At 39.6% G+C, this 20,448-nt stretch overlaps 1 protein-coding gene across 1 annotated transcript in view; it reads right to left on the bottom strand.

Moving 5' to 3' along the window:
• The window catches only part of GLCCI1 (glucocorticoid induced 1), a 117,283-nt gene extending 99,083 nt beyond the window's left edge, over nucleotides 1–18,200 (bottom strand). Inside the window, exon 1 of the mRNA XM_061164959.1 lies at nucleotides 17,625–18,200. Within this exon, the coding sequence (XP_061020942.1) occupies nucleotides 17,625–18,081 (457 nt within the window). The 5' untranslated portion in view covers nucleotides 18,082–18,200. The remainder of the gene's footprint in view (nucleotides 1–17,624) is intronic.
• Nucleotides 18,201–20,448: the final 2,248 nt, after the last annotated feature.

Raw genomic sequence — 20,448 nt, 5'->3', positions numbered from 1 at the left:
CCTTACTCTTATTGTAATAAATTACAAAAACTAAGAAATCACCCGGCAAGTACTATGGAACTCATTACCAAAGGAGACTTTTTGGAAGGGCCTCAGTAACATGGCTCCTATTTTTTTAAACATTCTGTTTGTGAAGCTCATCTAAAATCATTGTGAATAAGGTGCAAGATGGCGAAAAAAGTAACTTGAATTCAGATCCTATTATCATTCTGTTTTCAATATGTACATAAAAGGCTATGATTTCCGTGCTTAGATATTGCACAAGCAGGTCATTAGGTTCATATAATAAAGAACTCTTCCATTTACTGCATACCCAAGAAAAATAACAAAAATACATATGACAAGACCACTTAACAAGACCACTAAACTTAGTGCCCTGACAGGCACTCTGCGAGATCATGGACTTAATTTCCACAAGGCTATCAATGCTTAAAAGATCTCCAAACTTTTTCAAAAATGGTTATAAGACCTTCAGTTAATAAAAATAAAATAGGAAATTATATAAAAATAAATCCATTCCACCCAGATCACACAATCTTGGTGTGTGAACTTCACGTAGGGTCTCCTGCATACTGACCGAGGTGCTGACAACCATGAACCACATGTGCCTATGTCCTGGATCACAGGAGTGACACTCCCAAGGTGAATTTTCAAAGCGGCTCCAGGAGAAGCACATTTCTTTAAACTGTGAAGTCCAGCAAAGTTGCTAATGCCAGCAGCTACCATTTTTTAAAGTTTGTGGCTTATCACAATAAAAACTCAATGTATCTTCCTGGCTGACAGATGGCCTTCCATATAATCATTCATGGATTCTGACTTCATTTCATGGCTCCATCATTCCCCCAGGGCCTTGGTTGGACTCCTCTGCTAAATTCTTTGCATCCAGCTGGCAGATGAGGAAAAAGAAAGAATGAGGAGAATCAAACGTGCTTTTTTACTGAACACAGATGAAAGTGTTGTTGTATATCACAAAGCTTTATCTAATTGCAAGGAGTAGAAAAAAAAGTCTAGATGTGGGCCAAGAGGGAGACAAAACAGGATTTGGTGAATACTTAGAAGTGTCTACAATAGAAAGGCAGTTTGTCTGAATTACCCTCGGAGATAGTTTGAGACAAATTTTAGAGTGTGTCTCATTGAATTATTATAATCATCACCACAAATAGAATAATTTTATTTACAGTAATCAATAGATTACCTTACCCTGACAAGGAATCCTTACCCTGACAAGGGAAGAACTACGGAGCTACTGAAAGATAACAGCATTTTCAATACAAAGTGAGTTCAGTTTACAAAGTATTCGAAGTACACAATTGTGGATGCTAACATGAGTCATTTATGTCAAGGCAAGGATTGTGAACTTGAGAATTTTTTTTAAAGAAAGACTGTGTTTATAACAATGCCAATGGGAAAATTAGAGACGGGAGAGTAATGACAGGGGAGCCACTGGAGAGGCAGCATTTCTAGCAAAGCAATAAGCAGTAATGAAGCCATGAGGTGATGGAAAGAAGCTACCAGATTCAGGACATAATTCTGCGGAGATGGGAGATGGGATAAGACAGAGAATGGGATAAATGAGGGAGGAGGAGAAGCTAATAACTATGCTGTGAGGAAGTTAAGAACCCAGTCCAATGATGCTCTGGGTCTGAAAGTCTTAACTAAGGCTGCTGTGTCTCATACTGCCAGTAAGCAAATACAAGAAACTATTCAGCCCTCTTTCTGTACCAAATCTCTGAGTTTAAATTGGTGGCTCAGATGGTAGAGAGTCCACCTGCAATGCAGGAGAGCCAGGTTTGATACCTGTGTCAGGAAGATCCCCTGGAGAAGGAAATGGCTACCTACTCCAGTGTCCTTCTCTGGAGAACTTCCATGGACAGAGGAACCTGGTGGGCTAGAGTCCACGGGATGGCAAAGAGTCAGACACGACTGGGCAACTGACTCACACACAGTGATAATGGTGCTTCTAATACTATCTTATCACATGGGGATAATTACCTAAGTTTGAAATTACACAGAGTAAAATGCAGTAATAAATCACTGCTTTTCTGTCAGCATAGAAATATACACTAGGCCACCTTTTCAAAGCATGTTACATAAGGAAGTATGATATATTCTACTATGTGAAACATAGGTGGAGTATACTTTAAGGGAAAACTTTATATATAGATGGTAACAAAATCAGCAAGGAGGTAAAGGGCATGAGCAAAACATCCAAGGACAATTATAATGACATTTTTAAATATCTGGATAGGTAAACTTGCAGGATGTAAGCATCATGTCTGTTTTAATTTGCTATATAGTTACCACCGCCAGTCATCAAGACAGTATGGTACTGGCACAAAGACAGAAATATAGATCAATGGAACAGAATAGAAAGCCCAGAGATAAATCCACGAACCTATGGACACCTTATCTTTGACAAAGGAGGCAAGGATATACAATGGAAAAAAGACAACCTCTTTAACAAGTGGTGCTGGGAAAACTGGTCAACCACTTGTAAAAGAATGAAACTAGAACACTTTCTAACACCATACACAAAAATAAACTCAAAATGGATTAAAGATCTAAATGTAAGACCAGAAACTATAAAACTCCTAGAGGAGAACATAGGCAAAACACTCTCCGACATAAATCACAGCAAGATCCTCTATGACCCACCTCCCAGAATATTGGAAATAAAAGCAAAACTAAACAAATGGGACCTAATGAAACTTAAAAGCTTTTGCACTACAAAGGAAACTCTAAGTAAGGTGAAAAGACAGCCCTCAGATTGGGAGAAAATAATAGCAAATGAAGAAACAGACAAAGGATTAATCTCAAAAATATACAAGCAACTCCTGCAGCTCAATTCCAGAAAAATAAATGACCCAATCAAAAAATGGGCCAAAGATCTAAACAGACATTTCTCCAAAGAAGACATACAGATGGCTAACAAACACATGAAAAGATGCTCAACATCACTCATTATTAGAGAAATGCAAATCAAAACCACAATGAGGTACCATTACACGCCAGTCAGGATGGCTGCTATCCAAAAGTCTACAAGCAATAAATGCTGGAGAGGGTGTGGAGAAAAGGGAACCCTCTTACACTGTTGGTGGGAATGCAAACTAGTACAGCCGCTATGGAAAACAGTGTGGAGATTTCTTAAAAAACTGGAAATAGAACTGCCATATGACCCAGCAATCCCACTTCTGGGCATACACACCGAGGAAACCAGATCTGAAAGAGACACGTGCACCCCAATGTTCATTGCAGCACTGTTTATAATAGCCAGGTCATGGAAGCAACCTAGATGCCCATCAGCAGATGAATCGATAAAGAAACTGTGGTACATATACACCATGGAATATTACTCAGCCATTAAAAAGAATTCATTTGAACCAGTCCTAATGAGATGGATGAAGCTGGAGTCCCTTATACAGAGTGAAGTAAGCCAGAAAGATAAAGAACATTACAGCATACTAACACATATATATGGAATTTAGAAAGATGGTAACGATAACCCTATATGCAAAACAGAAAAAGAGACACAGAAATACAGAACAGACTTTTGAACCCTGTGGGAGAATGTGAGGGTGGGATATTTCAAAAGAACAGCATGTATATTATCTATGGTGAAATAGATCACCAGCCCAGGTGGGATGCATGAGACAAGTGCTCGGGCCTGGTGCACTGGGAAGACCCAGAGGAATCGGGTGGAGAGGGAGGTGGGAGTGGGGATCAGGATGGGGAATACATGTAAATCCATGGCTGATTCATATCAATGTATGACAAAACCCACTGAAATGTTGTGAAGTAATTAGCCTCCAACTAATAAAAAAAAAAAAAAAAAAAAATACATTTGGAAAAAAAAAAAAAAGAATACCCATTCCAATTAGTGGAAATGCAATAACTACACCTTTCAAGGCTTGTTTCAACTTTCAATTTAAATACCAACATAATCTTCTGCTCAAAAATCACAAAGCCAATTCCAGCAGAGAAAATTATCATATGCTTGTTAAGAAAATTAAACTACAGATAACTGAATTGTCATTCCAAATTATGTTAGTTGACTCAGAAAGGGGAATTTATATTTAAGCTGATCAGTCTGTATCTAGAAACCCATCCAACAAACTCATTTTTAACAAAGAGTCCTGAAGTAAATACTACAAAGAATTCAGCTTTTAAGACATGCCTCCAGAAGGAAATATAATTGTGTTAGGAATAGTAAGTTTCTCTATAACCACAAGGAAGATGTTCAGAATTCTCATCTAGTTAAATGTCCACTGGTTTTATCTTACATGAGGCAAGTAACATAGAGCTCTAAGGAACTAACACTTGGTATAAGTCACTACCATTTACAGCATTATGAGAAGATGACCATGAGTTTCTACTCTGCATGGCAAAAGTGTCAGGAGCCAGTGATTACCCAGTGACTGCTAAGAAAGGAATGTGAACCCTGCAGCATTCTCTCTCTTATATACATATGTACACATCACACTAATGGATACTGTGCAGACTTCAGGTATAATCGGATTAGGTGACCAATTAACTTCTTTTTTAAAAAAAAATCTGTACACAAATTTTTGTAACATTTTATGGAGCAGATTTTTATTTGTAATAGCCCCAAACTTAACCACAATGTACTCCAATAAGTGATGGGTTAAAGAAACTGTGGTACATCCGTGGATCTTGGAATTTTGCTCGGCAATAAAGGAGAACAGACTATCAGTACTCTCAACAGCTTTGATATATGTCAGTGGCATTATGTTGAGTGAAAAAGAGCCAGGCTCAAAAGGCCACATAGGGTGTGATTCCTTTTACCTAACGTTCTCAAAATGACAAAACCATCCAGACGAGGACAGACTGGTGGCTGGCAGGAGTCGGGACGGTGGGGAAATGGGAGGAGCGGGACGACTACGAGGGACAGCACGAGAGGGCGATCTGGGTGGCGTCTGACGTCTGTGACAGAGCGGGTCTGATCCTGACTATCCTGGTGGTCACACAGGTCTGCTGCTCACGTGCCAAGACGGATACACACACACAGCGTCAGGCACACCAATACAGAAATCCTGGTTTGCTGCCATACTGTAATTTTGTAAGATATAGTCATGAAAGGAAAAGTGGATGAAGGCTACACGGGACTTCTCTCTACTGTCTTTTCAACTTCCTATGAATGTTTGTTTATTTTTAAATTTCTATTGGGGTGAGGTTGATTTACAGTGTTCTGTTAGCTGCAGGTGTCAGCAAAATGAGTCTGTTATACATATGCGTATGTCCACTCTGGTTTAGATTCTTTTCCCACATAGGCCATTGTAGAGTGTTGAGTAGTGTTCCCTTTGCTATACAGTAGGTGCCTGTTAGTTAATAGTGGATATATAGGTGAGCAGTTAATTTCTTAATCCTTAAGTATATACAGAAACTTTAAGTTAAAGTCAGACTATAGGAATATACAATTATAAAGATCATAATCCACAGTGTTAATCATATTTCTAGTCTAATTACACTGACTTATTGCCTTGTCCTCTTGACATTAATAACAGTAGACGGTTTGGTGAAAGTTTTTCATGAAGGAAGAAATATTTCCTCCATGAAACTGGTTAGGAAAGGTTTGGTAGGAAATTATGACTCAAATAATAACTTTTTTTATAAGGACAAACTAATCCAGTAAAAAACCCTGGAATATTTATTGAATTTAAAAGCATACCTTTCCACAGAAAAAAGTGAGAAACAGAATCATTAGTGCATATGAATTCTTTCCCTTTTTTAGGGGTTATCTGAATACAAAATTTCTTATAATTTTAATACTCACACTAGAAAGGGAATGGAGAGATCTATTCATGTTCATGTATAACTTCTTAGGATATTAATTCTGATAAATGTCAGTAGAACATTTTATGTAGCAATGAGAAATTACACTATTCAGTAATATATTTTTACAACCTCAGATGAACCTCAATCTTGTGTAACTGACTTCCTAAAAAGTTTGTGTAAATAACACTTTGGTAAATTGAGTAATTTTACTTGCACATAAATTGGATATTCTCTTAAGTAAATAACCACCCCAAAATCTGCTCTATATTTTAAAATTTTTACATTATAACAAAGCACAAATTAATATGTAATTCACATTCTCCTACTTGGAGCTTAGCGTAATCATAATCTTTATGACAGATCTGAAAACATTTAAATTTTTAATTGAATATGTCCACAGTTTTTGGCATGATGGTTTTTTAAGTTTCTCCAAGTAGAACAGCTTCAGAAGCTGATTTCATGTTAATTCCACAAGGCTAGGCCAAATTTGAGCAGAATATTTTAATATGTCTAGGCAGCAATACAACTTAGACCTAGATATATTAGAGAAGCCACAAGATGATGCTCTCCTAAGCTTCATCTAGTAAAGGAAAAACACATATAATTAAGTATTCAGTATTCAAAAAAGAATACCAAAAAGCTCAACCTAACCTTGAAAGAGAAGCATAGGAACATAATAATTCATATCTGAAGTTCAAAGCTCAGAGAAAACAGTGGGTCATATTCCTGGCAGATTTTAAATGACCTGAGTTTGTTGAGAAATATAAATGTGAACACCCCAACTGCACCTAGAATATGTATTCTTTAAGGGTTAAACAGAGCTCTTCAGACATAGCAGAGACTCAATAAATATTCATTGTGTGAAAGAGAGAGAAAATCCACTAGTTTTACCCATCAACATACTATCAACAGCTACTGCAATACCTGAAAATAAAAATTTCTTGAATGAACAGTTATCACTGAAATTAAAGCTGTATTCATCCTTTTTGTATTTTAACCAAAAAGACAAAGAGTAAACAAATGTGATCAACTGACCAGGTGTTTTTCAATAATAGGTCACTTAGATATGTAAAGAATGACCAGAATTTTAAAATAAGGTTTTTTTTAAGCTCTCTGATCAAAATATTGCTGCATATTTTAGCTTTTCCCCCAAAACATTATTTCTGAGCACAGTCTATCTCCCTAATTTTACAACACTAATGAAACTGCATTTAGCAGTATTTGCTAATCCCTGCTTAGTAAGTATTAGACACTTAAATGAAATAACCTGACTTTAAACAGGAAAAGGACAGTTGATTCTTTTCAGAGTACCTTCAAAAACCCTTTAGTAGAAAGAAAACGACACTGTCAGAGAAAACGCAAAACTATCATAATTTGTTTACAGATTACCAGCTAATATAGAGAAAAATCTCTATTTTACTATGATCTTTTGTACACGTTTATGGAAAGATCATTTCACACGTTACATGAACACAGCCAACAGTTTTTAAAGGTAACTGAGCTCTGTAAGTTTTTTTATTATTTTCTCAGCTACAAAGATTACTTCACTAATCCAACTTACAAACTGATGTATTTAACTAGAAAACTAATTACAGAAGAAATGTCATGAGAAACTTCATCACCTAGACTCTATAAAACACTTTCAGTATCAGAACAACAATAAAAATGCCATGTCTCATGTTACTTATAAAGGATCCATATTCCACACTATCAAAGAGCGCGTAGAGTAAGCACAAGTGACCCTGAAAAATGTCACAACATCCAGAAAGAAGCTGTTAAACTGGAGATTGAAACATCTTTCTACATCACATCAGCAAACCGAGGAAAAGGAAAAGGGCCCAAGCAGGCATAAACTGAGAAGACAGTACACCTTACTTTGCCATGAGAATGAAATATACTAGTTTGAATGCTGCTGAGCTGTCAAAGAACGGTGCAAGTTAAAATCAGTGTTATGCTTAAATGGAACCTTATGATGCTTTATTACAAGTGCAAAGGTTACATTATCAAATATGAAAATACAAAAGACTCATTCTACCCAGATTTTGAGATTTCACATGAAATCTAAATTCTGTTTTAAAGTATATTTTACAGACCAAGGGAAAGGCCTACTAATGACATAATAAAGCTCTGAAGTGCTATGGCATTCTTATATACATATCTGAGGCCTGAATCACTGGGAATACTTGCAGCTATTTTAAGTTCTGTGGACCCTAGAGTTTAGTCCCATTTAGCTTTCTCTTCACCCAACCCCCCTGCCAAAACTATTTTTGGCCTTTCTGTGTCTTAACTATATAAGCAATGGGATTACCCATTGTGCATGTTTTCCTGTCCCATAACTAACTGGGTTCCAAAGGCAACTCCCAGCTAACCTGAAGTCAGGACTTCAGAGTTACATGGCCTTGTGGGCCTCCTGTGCATGCCACCTGACCTGGAACAAATTACTTAACCTCCCAAGAGAGAAGCGAGATTATAAAAGTTATCTGTGAAGAGAGATTGTAAAAGTATTATAAAAGTATTCTACACTGAGTTCTGGTTAAGACTAGTTGCTCAATATGTAACTAATTTTACAAAGAATCATCTAGTTTATACAATGCTATAGCAATGGAAACAGTATGGTATTGGCATACAAACAGACACATAAACCAATGGAACAGAGGGCCCAGATAAATAAATTCACACCTATTTGTTGTTGTTCAGTCATTAAGTCGTGTCCAATTCTTTGTAACCCCATGAACTGCAGCACGCCAGGCTTCCCTGTCCTTCACCATCTCCCGGAGTTTGCTCAAACTCATGTCCATTGGGTCAGTGATGCCCTCCAACCATCTCATCCTTTGTCACCCCCTTCTCCTTATGCCCTCAACCTTTCCTAGTATCAGGGTCTTTTCCCATGAACTGGCTCTTCACATCAGACCAATGACACAGAGGGCCCAGATATAAAAATCCACGCATATATGGTCAACTAATCTTTGACAGAGGTACCAAGAATATAAATGAGAAAAGGATAGTCTCTCTATACATGGTCCTAGGAAAACTGGATATCCACGTGCAAAAGAGGGAAACTGAACCCTATCTTATACCATGCACAAAATTAACTTGAAATAGATTAAAGACTTAAATATAAGACCTGGAACTGTCAAACTCCTAGAAGAAAACATAGGGAAAAAGCTCAGTCTTGGCAATGACATTTTGGATATAATACCAAAAGCACAAACAATGAAAGCAAAAATAAACAAGCAACTACAAAGCTTCTGCACAGCAAAGGAAACAATTAACAAAACGAAAAGACAAGTTATGGCATAGAAGAAAATGCCTGCAAACCAGACATCTGATAAGGGCCTAGTATTTTGGATATATACATTTGCTATATCCAAATATATATATGGAATTCATGTAGCTCAATAGCAGAAAACACAAATGAGCTCATTAAATAATAGACAAAGGAGCTAAGTAGACATTTTCCAAAGATGACATATAAACAGCTAATGAGGGTACATGAAAAGGTGCTCAGACATCACTAACCAGAGACAAGCAAATTAAAACCACAATGAGACACCATCTCACACTTGGTAGAATGGCTACTGTCAAAAGACAAGAAAATAACACATGTTGGTGAGGATGTGGAGAAAAGAGAACCCTTGTATACCATTGGTGAGAATGTAAATTGGTGGGAATGGGAAACAGTATGAAGGTTCCTCAAAAACTTAAAAATAGAACTAACATATAATCTAGCAATCTCACTTCGAGTATATACTTATAGGAAATAACATCAGTATCTTGAAAAGATACCTGCACTCCCATATTCAATGAAGCATTCTCTACAGTAACTAAGATATGGAGAACCTATGTGTTCACTCATGGGGGAATAGATAAAGAAAATATATACATATATGTATGTGTATACACACACACACACACACACACACACAATGGAATATTATACAGTCTTTTAAAAAGGAAATCCTGCCATTGGCAACAACATAGATGAACTTGGAGGATATTTTTCTAAGTGAAATAAGCCAGACACAGAAAAACAAATACACAGGAAAAAAAATAATGATGATCTCACTTAAGTGCGTAATCTTAAAAAGCAATTCACCGAAGGAGAGAATAGAATAGATGACGGACTGGCAGGTGGGGAAAGGTGCTGGAAGGGCACAAACTTTAAGTTATAAGACACGTAAGTTCTGGGAACCTAATGTACAGATGGTGACTGTAGTCAGTAATACTGTATTGTATACTTGGAATTTGCTAAGAATAGATCTTAAGTGTTCTCATCCCACATAGAAAAAAAAAAGTAGCTATGTGAGGTAATGGATATATCTTGATTATGGTAATCACCTCACTTTGGTTTTTTTTTTTTTTTTTTTTTTTTTATTTATTTTTTAATCACCTCACTTTGTAAATGTATACCAAATTATCACACTGTGTACCTTAAAACATATACAAGTTTGTCAGCTATACCTCAGTAAAACTAGTTTTAAAAATTCAAGAGAATCATCTAGTTTAATAAACTTACTTTTCCTTCTATAGGAGACTCTTTTCCTTACCCAACTGAATTCTTAAAAAGCCCACTCATCTCATTTTAAAGATAGAGAAAATAAGATGAAGATTTAGGGACTTATAAGTCAAATGTTAGAAGTGGATAAAATAACCCAAGTCTCTTGACTTCAAATACTAGTTATTTTTCAGCATACCTTTTTGTTTCTAAGGTTCTTTTATGGAACCATTTGGAAAATAATTTTTTGGTCTTTAACTTGATAAGAGAAAAAAGCCAGGTTACTCTATAAAGGAATAAATGTGGCCACACACTGTTTCATTCTACATTTATCAGAAAAAAAGACACTTCCCAAAGCAAGTTTATAGAATCAGTAATAGGCCCTGCTCATTCAATCTTATATTCAGTAGTATCTATAGCAATCATTTTATTAGGAATATCATAGGTATTAACAAAACTAATTAAGCCACAAAGAGTTCCTTGAGGTTTTGTTTGTTCTGCTTAAGAAAACAATTGTATAATGATTTTAGAAAGCATTTGTTTCACCAAATAGTTAATATTTTAGTAATCTAAAAGTTAGCTATGTGAACTATTAGCAGAAGTTCTCCCTGTGGCCATACTGGCTAAATAAGGGGCTATTACTGTCAGCAGGAGATAGATACTTGATCTTCAGTGACACCAGGCAGCAAGCTGTAGCAGTTTTTGCATTCTTGTTATGAAACACATCCAGAAGTTTAGTGAGTTTCTTAATTCTAATATCTTGAAGACAATTTTGGACACCAGTCTTCCCACACAATAATGAGTCTCACAAGTTTAACTCATCCTTATTTTTGGTGAGCCATCATTAAAGTGCACCATAGTGGCATTTCATTAAGTTACAAACATGCAGAGTTCAAACCCACAAATTGCAGGGATAATTATTAGCTTCTTAGGGGTGAGGGGCTAAATTAATCCAGCACCAGTTGCTGGGACTATCACCTGAGACCAGAATCTCTGCTTAGTGATTCCTGAAACATTTACCAGCTTATCACCACATATAACTAACTTTTAATAATCATGGGGGAAAATACTTCTCACTGCACACACCGTCACTTACACCCTCCTCTCACACATACAATCGTGCTCACGCACATTCTCAGGCTTTCATGTGACAACAGAGAGATACGACCATCCAACCATATTCTATTTCAGTTACATTCACTAACCTAGGTCTTACATTTTTAGACATTCCGAAAATGTCAAAACATACTCCAGCAGTGTTAACAGTGCTGCGGAAGCAACAGAAAACCTATTCATTAGTAATTTTTACAGCACAGAAATCACAGCTGATGACCAGTATCAGAGTCTCCTTTCAATTAGGAGCAACAGGATAATCCTGTAGAGTGAACACCGTATCTAAAATCAAAAGACAGATTTCAAATTCACTTTCTTGATGAATGAAAGTATATATTGCCTTAAGCACTCACATGTTTTCTTCCTTTCTACCTACATCTTTAGAGATACAACATAATATTGGAGAGGTTATTGAGGTATCTGGGGCTTCCCAGGTAGCTCAGTGGCAAAGAATCCACCTGCAATGCAGGAGACGCCAGAGATGTGGGTTCAATCCCTGGGTTGGGAAGATCCCCTGGAGGAGGAAATGGCAACCCACTCCAGTATTCTTGCCTGGGGAATCCCATGGACAGAGGAGCCTCGAGGGCAACAATCCATGGGGTCACGAAGAGCCAGACACGACTGAGCAACTACGCACGCAAGACTGAGGTATCCGTGAACCGGCCTCGTCCTGCCAGCTGCCACAGTAACATTTACCTGTGGTAAACACCACCGCTTAAAGGTATCTGCCATGCTTGCTCCTACAAAAATGAAATACTAGAAAAATGTTTTTTCCACAATTTGAATAATCCTATTTTCTTCAGAATTACTATAAATCCATTATATACATATATATATATATATGTATGTATGTATGTGTGTATGTGTTTTTTTTTTTTTTTTTGCAGAATAAACACCAATCTTGTTCTTCTAGAATAAGCCAGATATGTGATGAAGTCATAGTCAGTCCCAGGGATTCAGATGAGGGGTAGAAAGGGAAAGCAAGATGGCTTCTGGCTCTTCCATCAGCTTCTCAAGTTTTTTACATCATAGATGATAGTGTGCTCTGTCTTCCACTTACTTTAAGCAAACCCAGTTAGAGACAATTATGAGATAAGCGCAACTTCTTGTTAAAAAAGAATACAGGACAGAAACAGCATCAGTGATTTGGTCTCTTAGATATTTAATAAGAGAACAAAATTATATATTAAAGACAAAAAACAACAGCAGCAGGCACAAACCCCAGACAGGTGCTACGGAAAATCCTATCAGGGTGATGCCTGGGGATTTAAACTCTGGAGAAAAGACTAAACTAAAATTAAGAATAACAAAGTCATCAGTAGATACGTCTTGGCAGATTATTAGCTACATGAAAGCTTTGATAAAATGGGCTTTTAGCAATGTTTTAAATTTCAGATTTAAGAAAAATCCTCTCCTACTAGCCATTCGTTGAACATTGCCCTTTATTTCTATTGTTATTCACTGCCATGGAGCCCAATTACTCCTTTATTTTCTTCTTCACATTTAGTCTGCATTAGCACAAATAAAAATCACAAGGATACCATTACCCTTCAGCATTTCCCCAATGTATAAATCCTAGTTTGCATTAAATCCTTGAGGAAACATACACTGTGGTGAGTGAAATGTCCTTCTGTAAAAAGTAAATAATGAAGTAATTTTTAGCTAAATATATGTATACACAACTTTACATACAGTTAAACTGATCAAGGCGCATTTATAACACTAGGTGTATACAATATTCAATATGCTTAGAATAATAGTTATTTGAGAGGAATGTAATCTTTGAGCATGAAAATGTTTAAGAATAAAAAACTTCTATAAATGCACTTATATCCATTTTGCTATTGACCCACTGATGTAGAAGTTTTATGTACCATAATTAATGGGAAAAATTAATGAATGCTGCTGATACTTAGTGTAGTTCTCAAAAGCTGAAAATCTTCCCCCAAAATCAGTATTTGAAAGCTATCTCTTTAGGGAAAAAAGTCAAAGCTTTAACTGTCAGTATATTTTTTAGTCTAGTATAAGAAAGTTTTCAAACAAGTAACTCTAAGCACTCTAGGAAAACATTTTAAAAGTGGGGGGCACAGGAGTGGGGGACCATAATTTTCAGGAATATTAGCCTGAGAAGTAACTTTATAGTAAGAAAATGTCTGAATATCTTTAAAATGGGGGGAAAATGTAATTAAAAATGCTGGAATTCTACAAACTGAGTACAGCACTAAAAACGGCTCAAGAGAGGCAATTTAATGAAAAGATAAAAACTGAAAGCAAACTGAGTGATTAAAACACACACACACACTCTGAAGGCAGTCATTCGGGATTATATGTTGGTTGGCTTTGTATTCTCTTTTAAATAGAATAACTTCTTAACATATAAAACAATAAAGCTCTCAAGACACTCATGAAAAATTCTTAGCAAATTTCACTCTAGAGTTAATAATCTGTTAGACTATCAGGCCTAAATAAATCTATTATGTTAAATCAGGAATTAACACATGCTGTTTTCCATAGCAGGAAATATATAAAATTATAAGCTCTTCCATGTTTTTGTTATTAGGTTTGATACCCTTAAAAATAAGTGGTGTTCTACATCCAGAGTGCTCTAACGCAATTGTCTTTATATCTTTTAGAATTTATAATTCATCTCAATGCTCAATCCTTACAGAAAACCACAAAAGAACGTGCAACTGCTACTTACTGTCTTGAACAGTAAAACTGTATTTGTTCTGTTTTTGAGCCCATAGGTTTTGCTTTATGACGTTTTCAGAATGAAGCAAATTTATTCTATTTTTCTTTTCACTGTTACACATGATTTCTAAGATCATTAATTTTAACACTAACATCCTGTTATATTCTCATTTGAGTTGTTCTATTTATCTCAAAGGTAGACTTACATATTACCATTACAAAAAATAACTATTTGCATAATACTTTATGATTTTACATCTATTACAAACACATCACAGGGAGCCTGAGGATGCATTCAGTAGCTTGTCATTCACCACTTCAAGACCCTTCAGAACTAAACAAGGGGGAGGGTGACATTTTGCTAATGGCAGAAGTAAAGAATATAAATAACAAACTTTGAAGTTTTAAAAATGCAAAATAAAATTTTTAAAAATGCAAACAAAAATATGATCCATACGCACAAACAAGATAGTTTCAATTTATAAAACTCGATGATCTCTGTAGAGAGCAAGGTGTTTGGAGATTTATGTATCTTCTATTATCATAGCCATTTAAATTATCTAAAACTTTGCTACAAAACAAAGAAAATTAACATCTTCTTGCTAAACTTTATAAATTCTATCATATTAAAATTGTACCTATTCACATAATTCAGCTTTTTCTCAGCCTTGTGAAATAATCTGATTATTATTTATTACTCTAGACTTAACCCTATAAATGCATATCAAGAATGTTTCAGAGGGAGATAATAATGATCTAACATGTTTACAAATCATGTTGTTCCATAACTTCTTCTTGGTAAAACAACTACAAAGAAAACTGTTTACAGCTTCTGTATTTTCTTCCATAACCACCAGTCCAGATAAAAAAAATACCGAACGTTGTTATGTCACCTCTAGTCCAAATGCTCATAGCACTTGAAGCTTTTTGTAAACAATATGCCTCTATACTAAATACCTATCCCTGAGCCACTAGCTACCTAATTTAACATTTTAAAATGTAGTTTTAAATGCAACATAATACACACACACACACACACACACACACACACACACAGGAGTGTGCAGAAAGGGAAGGAGGTGGAAAGCAAGAAAGGGAGCATGCTGTTGTTTTCCATTCATGCAGTAGAGTGATGTCAGTGTCTGCAGCGGGCGGCAGCGGCAGCGGGAGGAGCCTTGACCTGTGGAGGCTAAAATCCACTGAAGTCAGAACCGTGCAGAATTCAAAAGAAACTGAGTAGATAATCGTTTGAAAAAATTGTTCCACTGTTCATAGTATGAATTTTAAATAGCAAAGTAAACAGCAAAGATGAGCTCTATAGTTTTAACTTGAGTAGAGAGGAGCAAGGCGGGATGTGGAGAAGTAACATAAAGGTAATACCATCAGGGAACTGGGGGCAGAAGAGCCTACATTCCAAATCACTTCAATGTAAGAAAATGACAAACACTTGATGTTAAAAACAACAGAAAGGCCTCTTCTGGTCCCTGTACAAGCTCTCTGATGATGCAAATCTGTCTCCTGCACAATCAGACTTAGAGAAGTGTTTTCATCATGATTGTGTTAAAATTGCATTAAACTCAGATGTGCCGTACTACAACAAAGAGGACAGGTTAAGTCTGGCCACACATTTTATTAAAACTACTTGATGATGGACCTTGTAATTCCTAAGCAATTAAGACTTTTGAAAGATGCAGAAAAAGCAAGTTGTATATTGTAAGATGTTAGTGGTTATCAGCAAAAGGGGAGGAGGTACTAGATGGCCATCATATGATTGCAGCAATTGCTGAAACTACTCTTACTATGTCCACAAAACCCTCTGGACAGAATCTTTCTGCAGGGCTTATTCTATGACTCTCATATTAGTCCTTAAAAGAAAGACCCCAAACCCAATGGCTGTACTGTTGAAACGAAATCACTCAAAAATGTATGTAACTGCTGCCTTCTTTTCATTCTGTTACCTTTCATTTCATACCGTTCTAGAAAATGAGCGAGGGAGTCGCATATGGCATTAATCTGTTAGAAAATGGTGGCCTTTTCTATGAAATACAGCCAAAGATGTGTGTTCAGTTGTGGTCATTATGAGGGCGATCACGTTGTTTTCATTCATTCATTCAGGATTTGCTGGAGGATGTCAGTTTCTGCAGCTGGCTTGACCTGGGGGAGGAGCAGGGGAGCAAATTCCTTCTGGTGCATACAGATTACAGGATGTGTTTCTTGGTGCTCCCGTACACATACCACTGCACTACATCCTACCCTGGCTTCACCATCAAGTGGTCTGAAAACAAGGGCCTTAGCAACATGCACATTACAGGTCCGAAATATTAAAACAAAAACACCCAAACTGCAGTCTATCTTAACACAATCACTTTCTCCAGGTCTAAGACCCTCATCGAAAAAACTCCATTAAAAAAATTCCACATACCATATAAAACACCATACAGAGCTCCACAATGTTTTCCTCCCAAGCAGAGATTTTTTTCCACTGTTACCGGTGTGATAGGTTCTCTCCACAATGCAGAAGCAGCAGCAGCAGCATCTGTAGCCCTAACCCGGTATCTAATCACATGAGCTACTACTTGCCTCTCCCTTATGAGCTTTACATCCCTCTTTTGGCTTATCTCCCTCTTCTCCCCCAGGATTCAACTAGATCATGCACTGTGATGTCCCTAGAGATAAACCAAACCACACCAAAACACAAAACATTAAGGGAAGCCGACAGCATCCACCAGGTCTCCACTGCCTTTGACAACTAACAGAAAAGAAACTCGAGATCCTTTAACAGCTCAACTGAACTGTTAAGTGTACTTACAAATGGAAGGGAAAAAGTGAGCACACTCCACAAATAGGTCCTTAGAAATTTACCATGCAAGTCTTGAGTTGGGCATAAACTGTTCTCAGTGCAGTACTGAGTACTGCCCGGATGCATATGACTATATAAAGTAGAGAAAAGAAGACCAAAAAAAAAAAAAAAACAAACCCAAACACTATACACTTCAATTGCACATCCAAAACTGTCCCCTCTACACACCCAACAGGATATCCTTACATCATAACTAGTGCCTCCACCCCTCCAAAAAAGAAAAAAATTACCCCGGTAGGCACAGACATATTATGGGAACTTTGTAGGAAAGCACAAAGAGGCTGTAGAGATTACAACCACCACCTTATCTGCTGCCCGAGTTGGTGTGCGTGTTTTTTTTTTAAGTGTTTCGCCCAGCTCCTCCTTCCCCCACTTACAAACAGCAAACACAGGAGTGAGCTAATCAGCTCTTAAACTGAAAAACCTTTCGAAGCAGGCGTGTGATGGTAGATAAAAGCTGAAGGGGCGGCAGAAGGGTCAAATAAAAGTTGCTCTGCAGTCCGCTCCTCCGAGCCCCGCAGCGACCGCAGGGGGGTGAGGTTCCCAAAGCCACTTTCACACCTTCGATAATGCACTAGCAAAGAGAAGCCCGGAGAGGCTGAAGTTTCCACGGAGGGCACCGTCGGGGAAGGGAGACGCAGCCCGGGAGGACGGAAGGGTTGGGCTCGCTACCTCTGCAGACGGGCGAGCCGGGGCTCCGTCGCTCAGGTGAGCTGCTCCTCCGGTGGCTCTCGGGGGACCGTCTCGAGCGGCCCTTGGCCCGCGGCGCCTGCTCGGTTGGAGCCGCGGCCGGCGGCGGCGTCGGGCTGGGCGGGCTGGGGCCGCGGGCCGCGCCGGGCCCCGGGAGGCTGCCCAGCGAGGCGGCGGCGGCGGCGGGCGGGCGCGTGGGACTGTGCTGGCTGCCCCGCAGGAGTTGGTAGGGCACCGTGGCGCGGATGGGCTGCAGCAGCCGGCCGGCTCCCGCAGCTGGGGCGCAGCCCACACCGCCGCCGCCGCCGCCGCCGCCTGCACCGTTCCCGCTGCCGGTGGCTGGGGCGGCGGGCGGGGAACCCGCGGCGCTGCGCCGCATCCTCTGCGGCGGGGGATGAGGGGTCTGAGAGGAACTGGAAGAGGAGGCGGCAGTGGACATGGTGGCTCCGCGGGCCCGGGACGACGCCGGCCGACACCGAGGCGCGGAGCGGGAGGCGCGCGAGCGTGTGGGAGCCGGCGCGATAGTGCGTGCGAGTGTGTAAGGGGGAGGGGCGGGGGGATCGGGGAGGGGGAGGAGTCTCCCGGCTCCCCCTTCCCAACGCGCACCCCCGCCGCCTCGGCGAGGGGGGAGGGGAAAGCTGCGAAAACAAACGTCCAACGGCCCCAACCGCCCGGCCGGGCTCGCTGTGGCGGTCACGGCCGGGGCCGCAAGGAGCCCGAAGCCGCCGCCGCCGCCGCCGCCGCCGCCCCGGGCATCGCGCTGACAGGGGAGAGGGGCAACCGGCCGGATCACGCCGACTCGCGGGGCTGCACGCGCGGGAGAGACCGATAGCTGCAAAGAGGGCCTGGACCCCTGCTTCTAGGGACCCTGGTAGGGGGAAAGGGGCCTCGAGGCGCCCGACTCTCCGCGGAGCCGCGCCACCGCAAACGCCGCCGCCGCTGCTTCTGCCCGCTCCTCACTCCAAATGGCAACTAACCCCCTAGCCCGTACCCCGCCCCCGGCACCGCCTCCCGGCGCTCGGGACCGGCAGCTGCCGCAACGAGCATTCCCATTGGCTCCGTCCTTCTCCACCAGTGCTCCAGTGATTGGCTTCAGTGTAGGAGTGAAAGGAGCAACTGCCAATGAAAGTGGGTGTCCTACTCTGGAGGCGGGACATGAAGGGGTGGGAGAGGGAGGAGGGGGCCGCGTGCGCAAGGAGGGGCGCGCGAGTTGACAGCCTTTGAGGTGAGAGGGGGACTTTGATTGGGCTGCCTTGGGAGAGTGGGTCCGCACGTGTCCTGCCCCAACACCCACAGACACGCGTACACCCGAGGAAGCAGGTTACGAGGGCTCCGCCATCCCGGGCCGATTGTACAATATGAGACAGAGGATACATCAGACAAACTTGACTTTGCAAGTACACCTGTTCTGATAGTGGGATGTTTCAGAAGAATCCATCCCTTTCTCTCTAACTTTGGTAATCCGAGGTTTTGTGGCGAGCAGACTAATTAAAAGAACTTCGGGCCATCAGAAGCAACGTGTGGAAGTTGGATTGAACACTGAGTGGATACTTTTACAGTTAACCTATGGAGTGAAAAGAGTTAGTCAAATCTTTTGTTCTAAGATAATAACTCGGAATTGCAAGAGTTAACAAGGAATTAAGTACATTAATGGAGGGCACCCTGTTGTCTTTCCCAGAAGCAGATGCCCTCTTGGGAGAAATAAGTACCAGACTTGATGTAACAATACACTGTGGTAAATCTCGTTTTTATTCTGCAGTGAAACTGAAGGGATACAAAGATTTTAGATGACTACCAGGAACCTAAGTTTACCCCTTGATGGGTCTACATCAGATAACCTCCCTTAGTTTCCATGAGATAAGAAAAGCATGACCGGCGGGTCAGATTGGCCTACTCTTGGTGTCTGCCCACACTGACAAGCTTCCTCTGATTTTAGGCTCTAAATGCAGGGATCAGTTTCACTTAGAGGGGCCATCCTTCTCAGCTTCCTTGTGTCCTCAGAAAAGAAAGCATACCCAGTTCTGTAAAAAGTGGATGAAACCCACTTTTTCTGTAAAAATGCAAGAATTGCACCCACTAAGACTAGTGATAGTTCCTCACTTTATCACATACTGGAATATTAGTGAACATTTATTGAACATTTCATCTTTCGGCCATTGTTCTAAGACTGTTTATGTGCTAACTCCTTCAATCCTTCTATAATCCACAACGTAGATACTATTATTATCCCCGCTGTGTTGACATACATTTGCTTTCCAGAATAATATATTAATTATGAATACAGTAAAAATTTTACTCTTTCAAATTTAGTATAATTGACCTACTGTAGTGTTTTTTTCTATCTAAAATAAAAGATTTCCTCATTCATTAGGAAACTGCATTCCTTCATGAGGAAAAAGAATGATAAATGGCTTCTTTCTGATGACTTTTTTGGAATGTCAAGAACAAAAATTGACAGATTAAAATAAATAAAGTTTTTAAAAAATTGCTGGTAAATATCCAAGTTGTTGATTTGATTATAGCATGGTTTCATTATAGAAATGTTATCTCTGGAAACAAGCGCAACGCTTTAGATTACAATAATTATAAATTTATACCAAGCCACAGTCATAATGATCAATACTTCAGTTCAGTCGCTCAGTCGTGTCCAATTCTTTGCGACCCCGTGGACTGCAGCATGCCAGGCTTCCCTGTCCATCACCAGCTCTCAGAGCTTACTCAAACTCATGTCCATAGAGTCGGTGATGCCATCCAACCATCTCATCCTTGGTCATCCACTTCTCCTTATGCCCTCAACCTTTCCCAG

The sequence above is a fragment of the Dama dama genome, chromosome 18 (assembly GCF_033118175.1).
Source record: "Dama dama isolate Ldn47 chromosome 18, ASM3311817v1, whole genome shotgun sequence".
NCBI lineage: Eukaryota > Metazoa > Chordata > Mammalia > Artiodactyla > Cervidae > Dama > Dama dama.
This window is presented reverse-complemented; position numbering and strand designations above follow the sequence as displayed.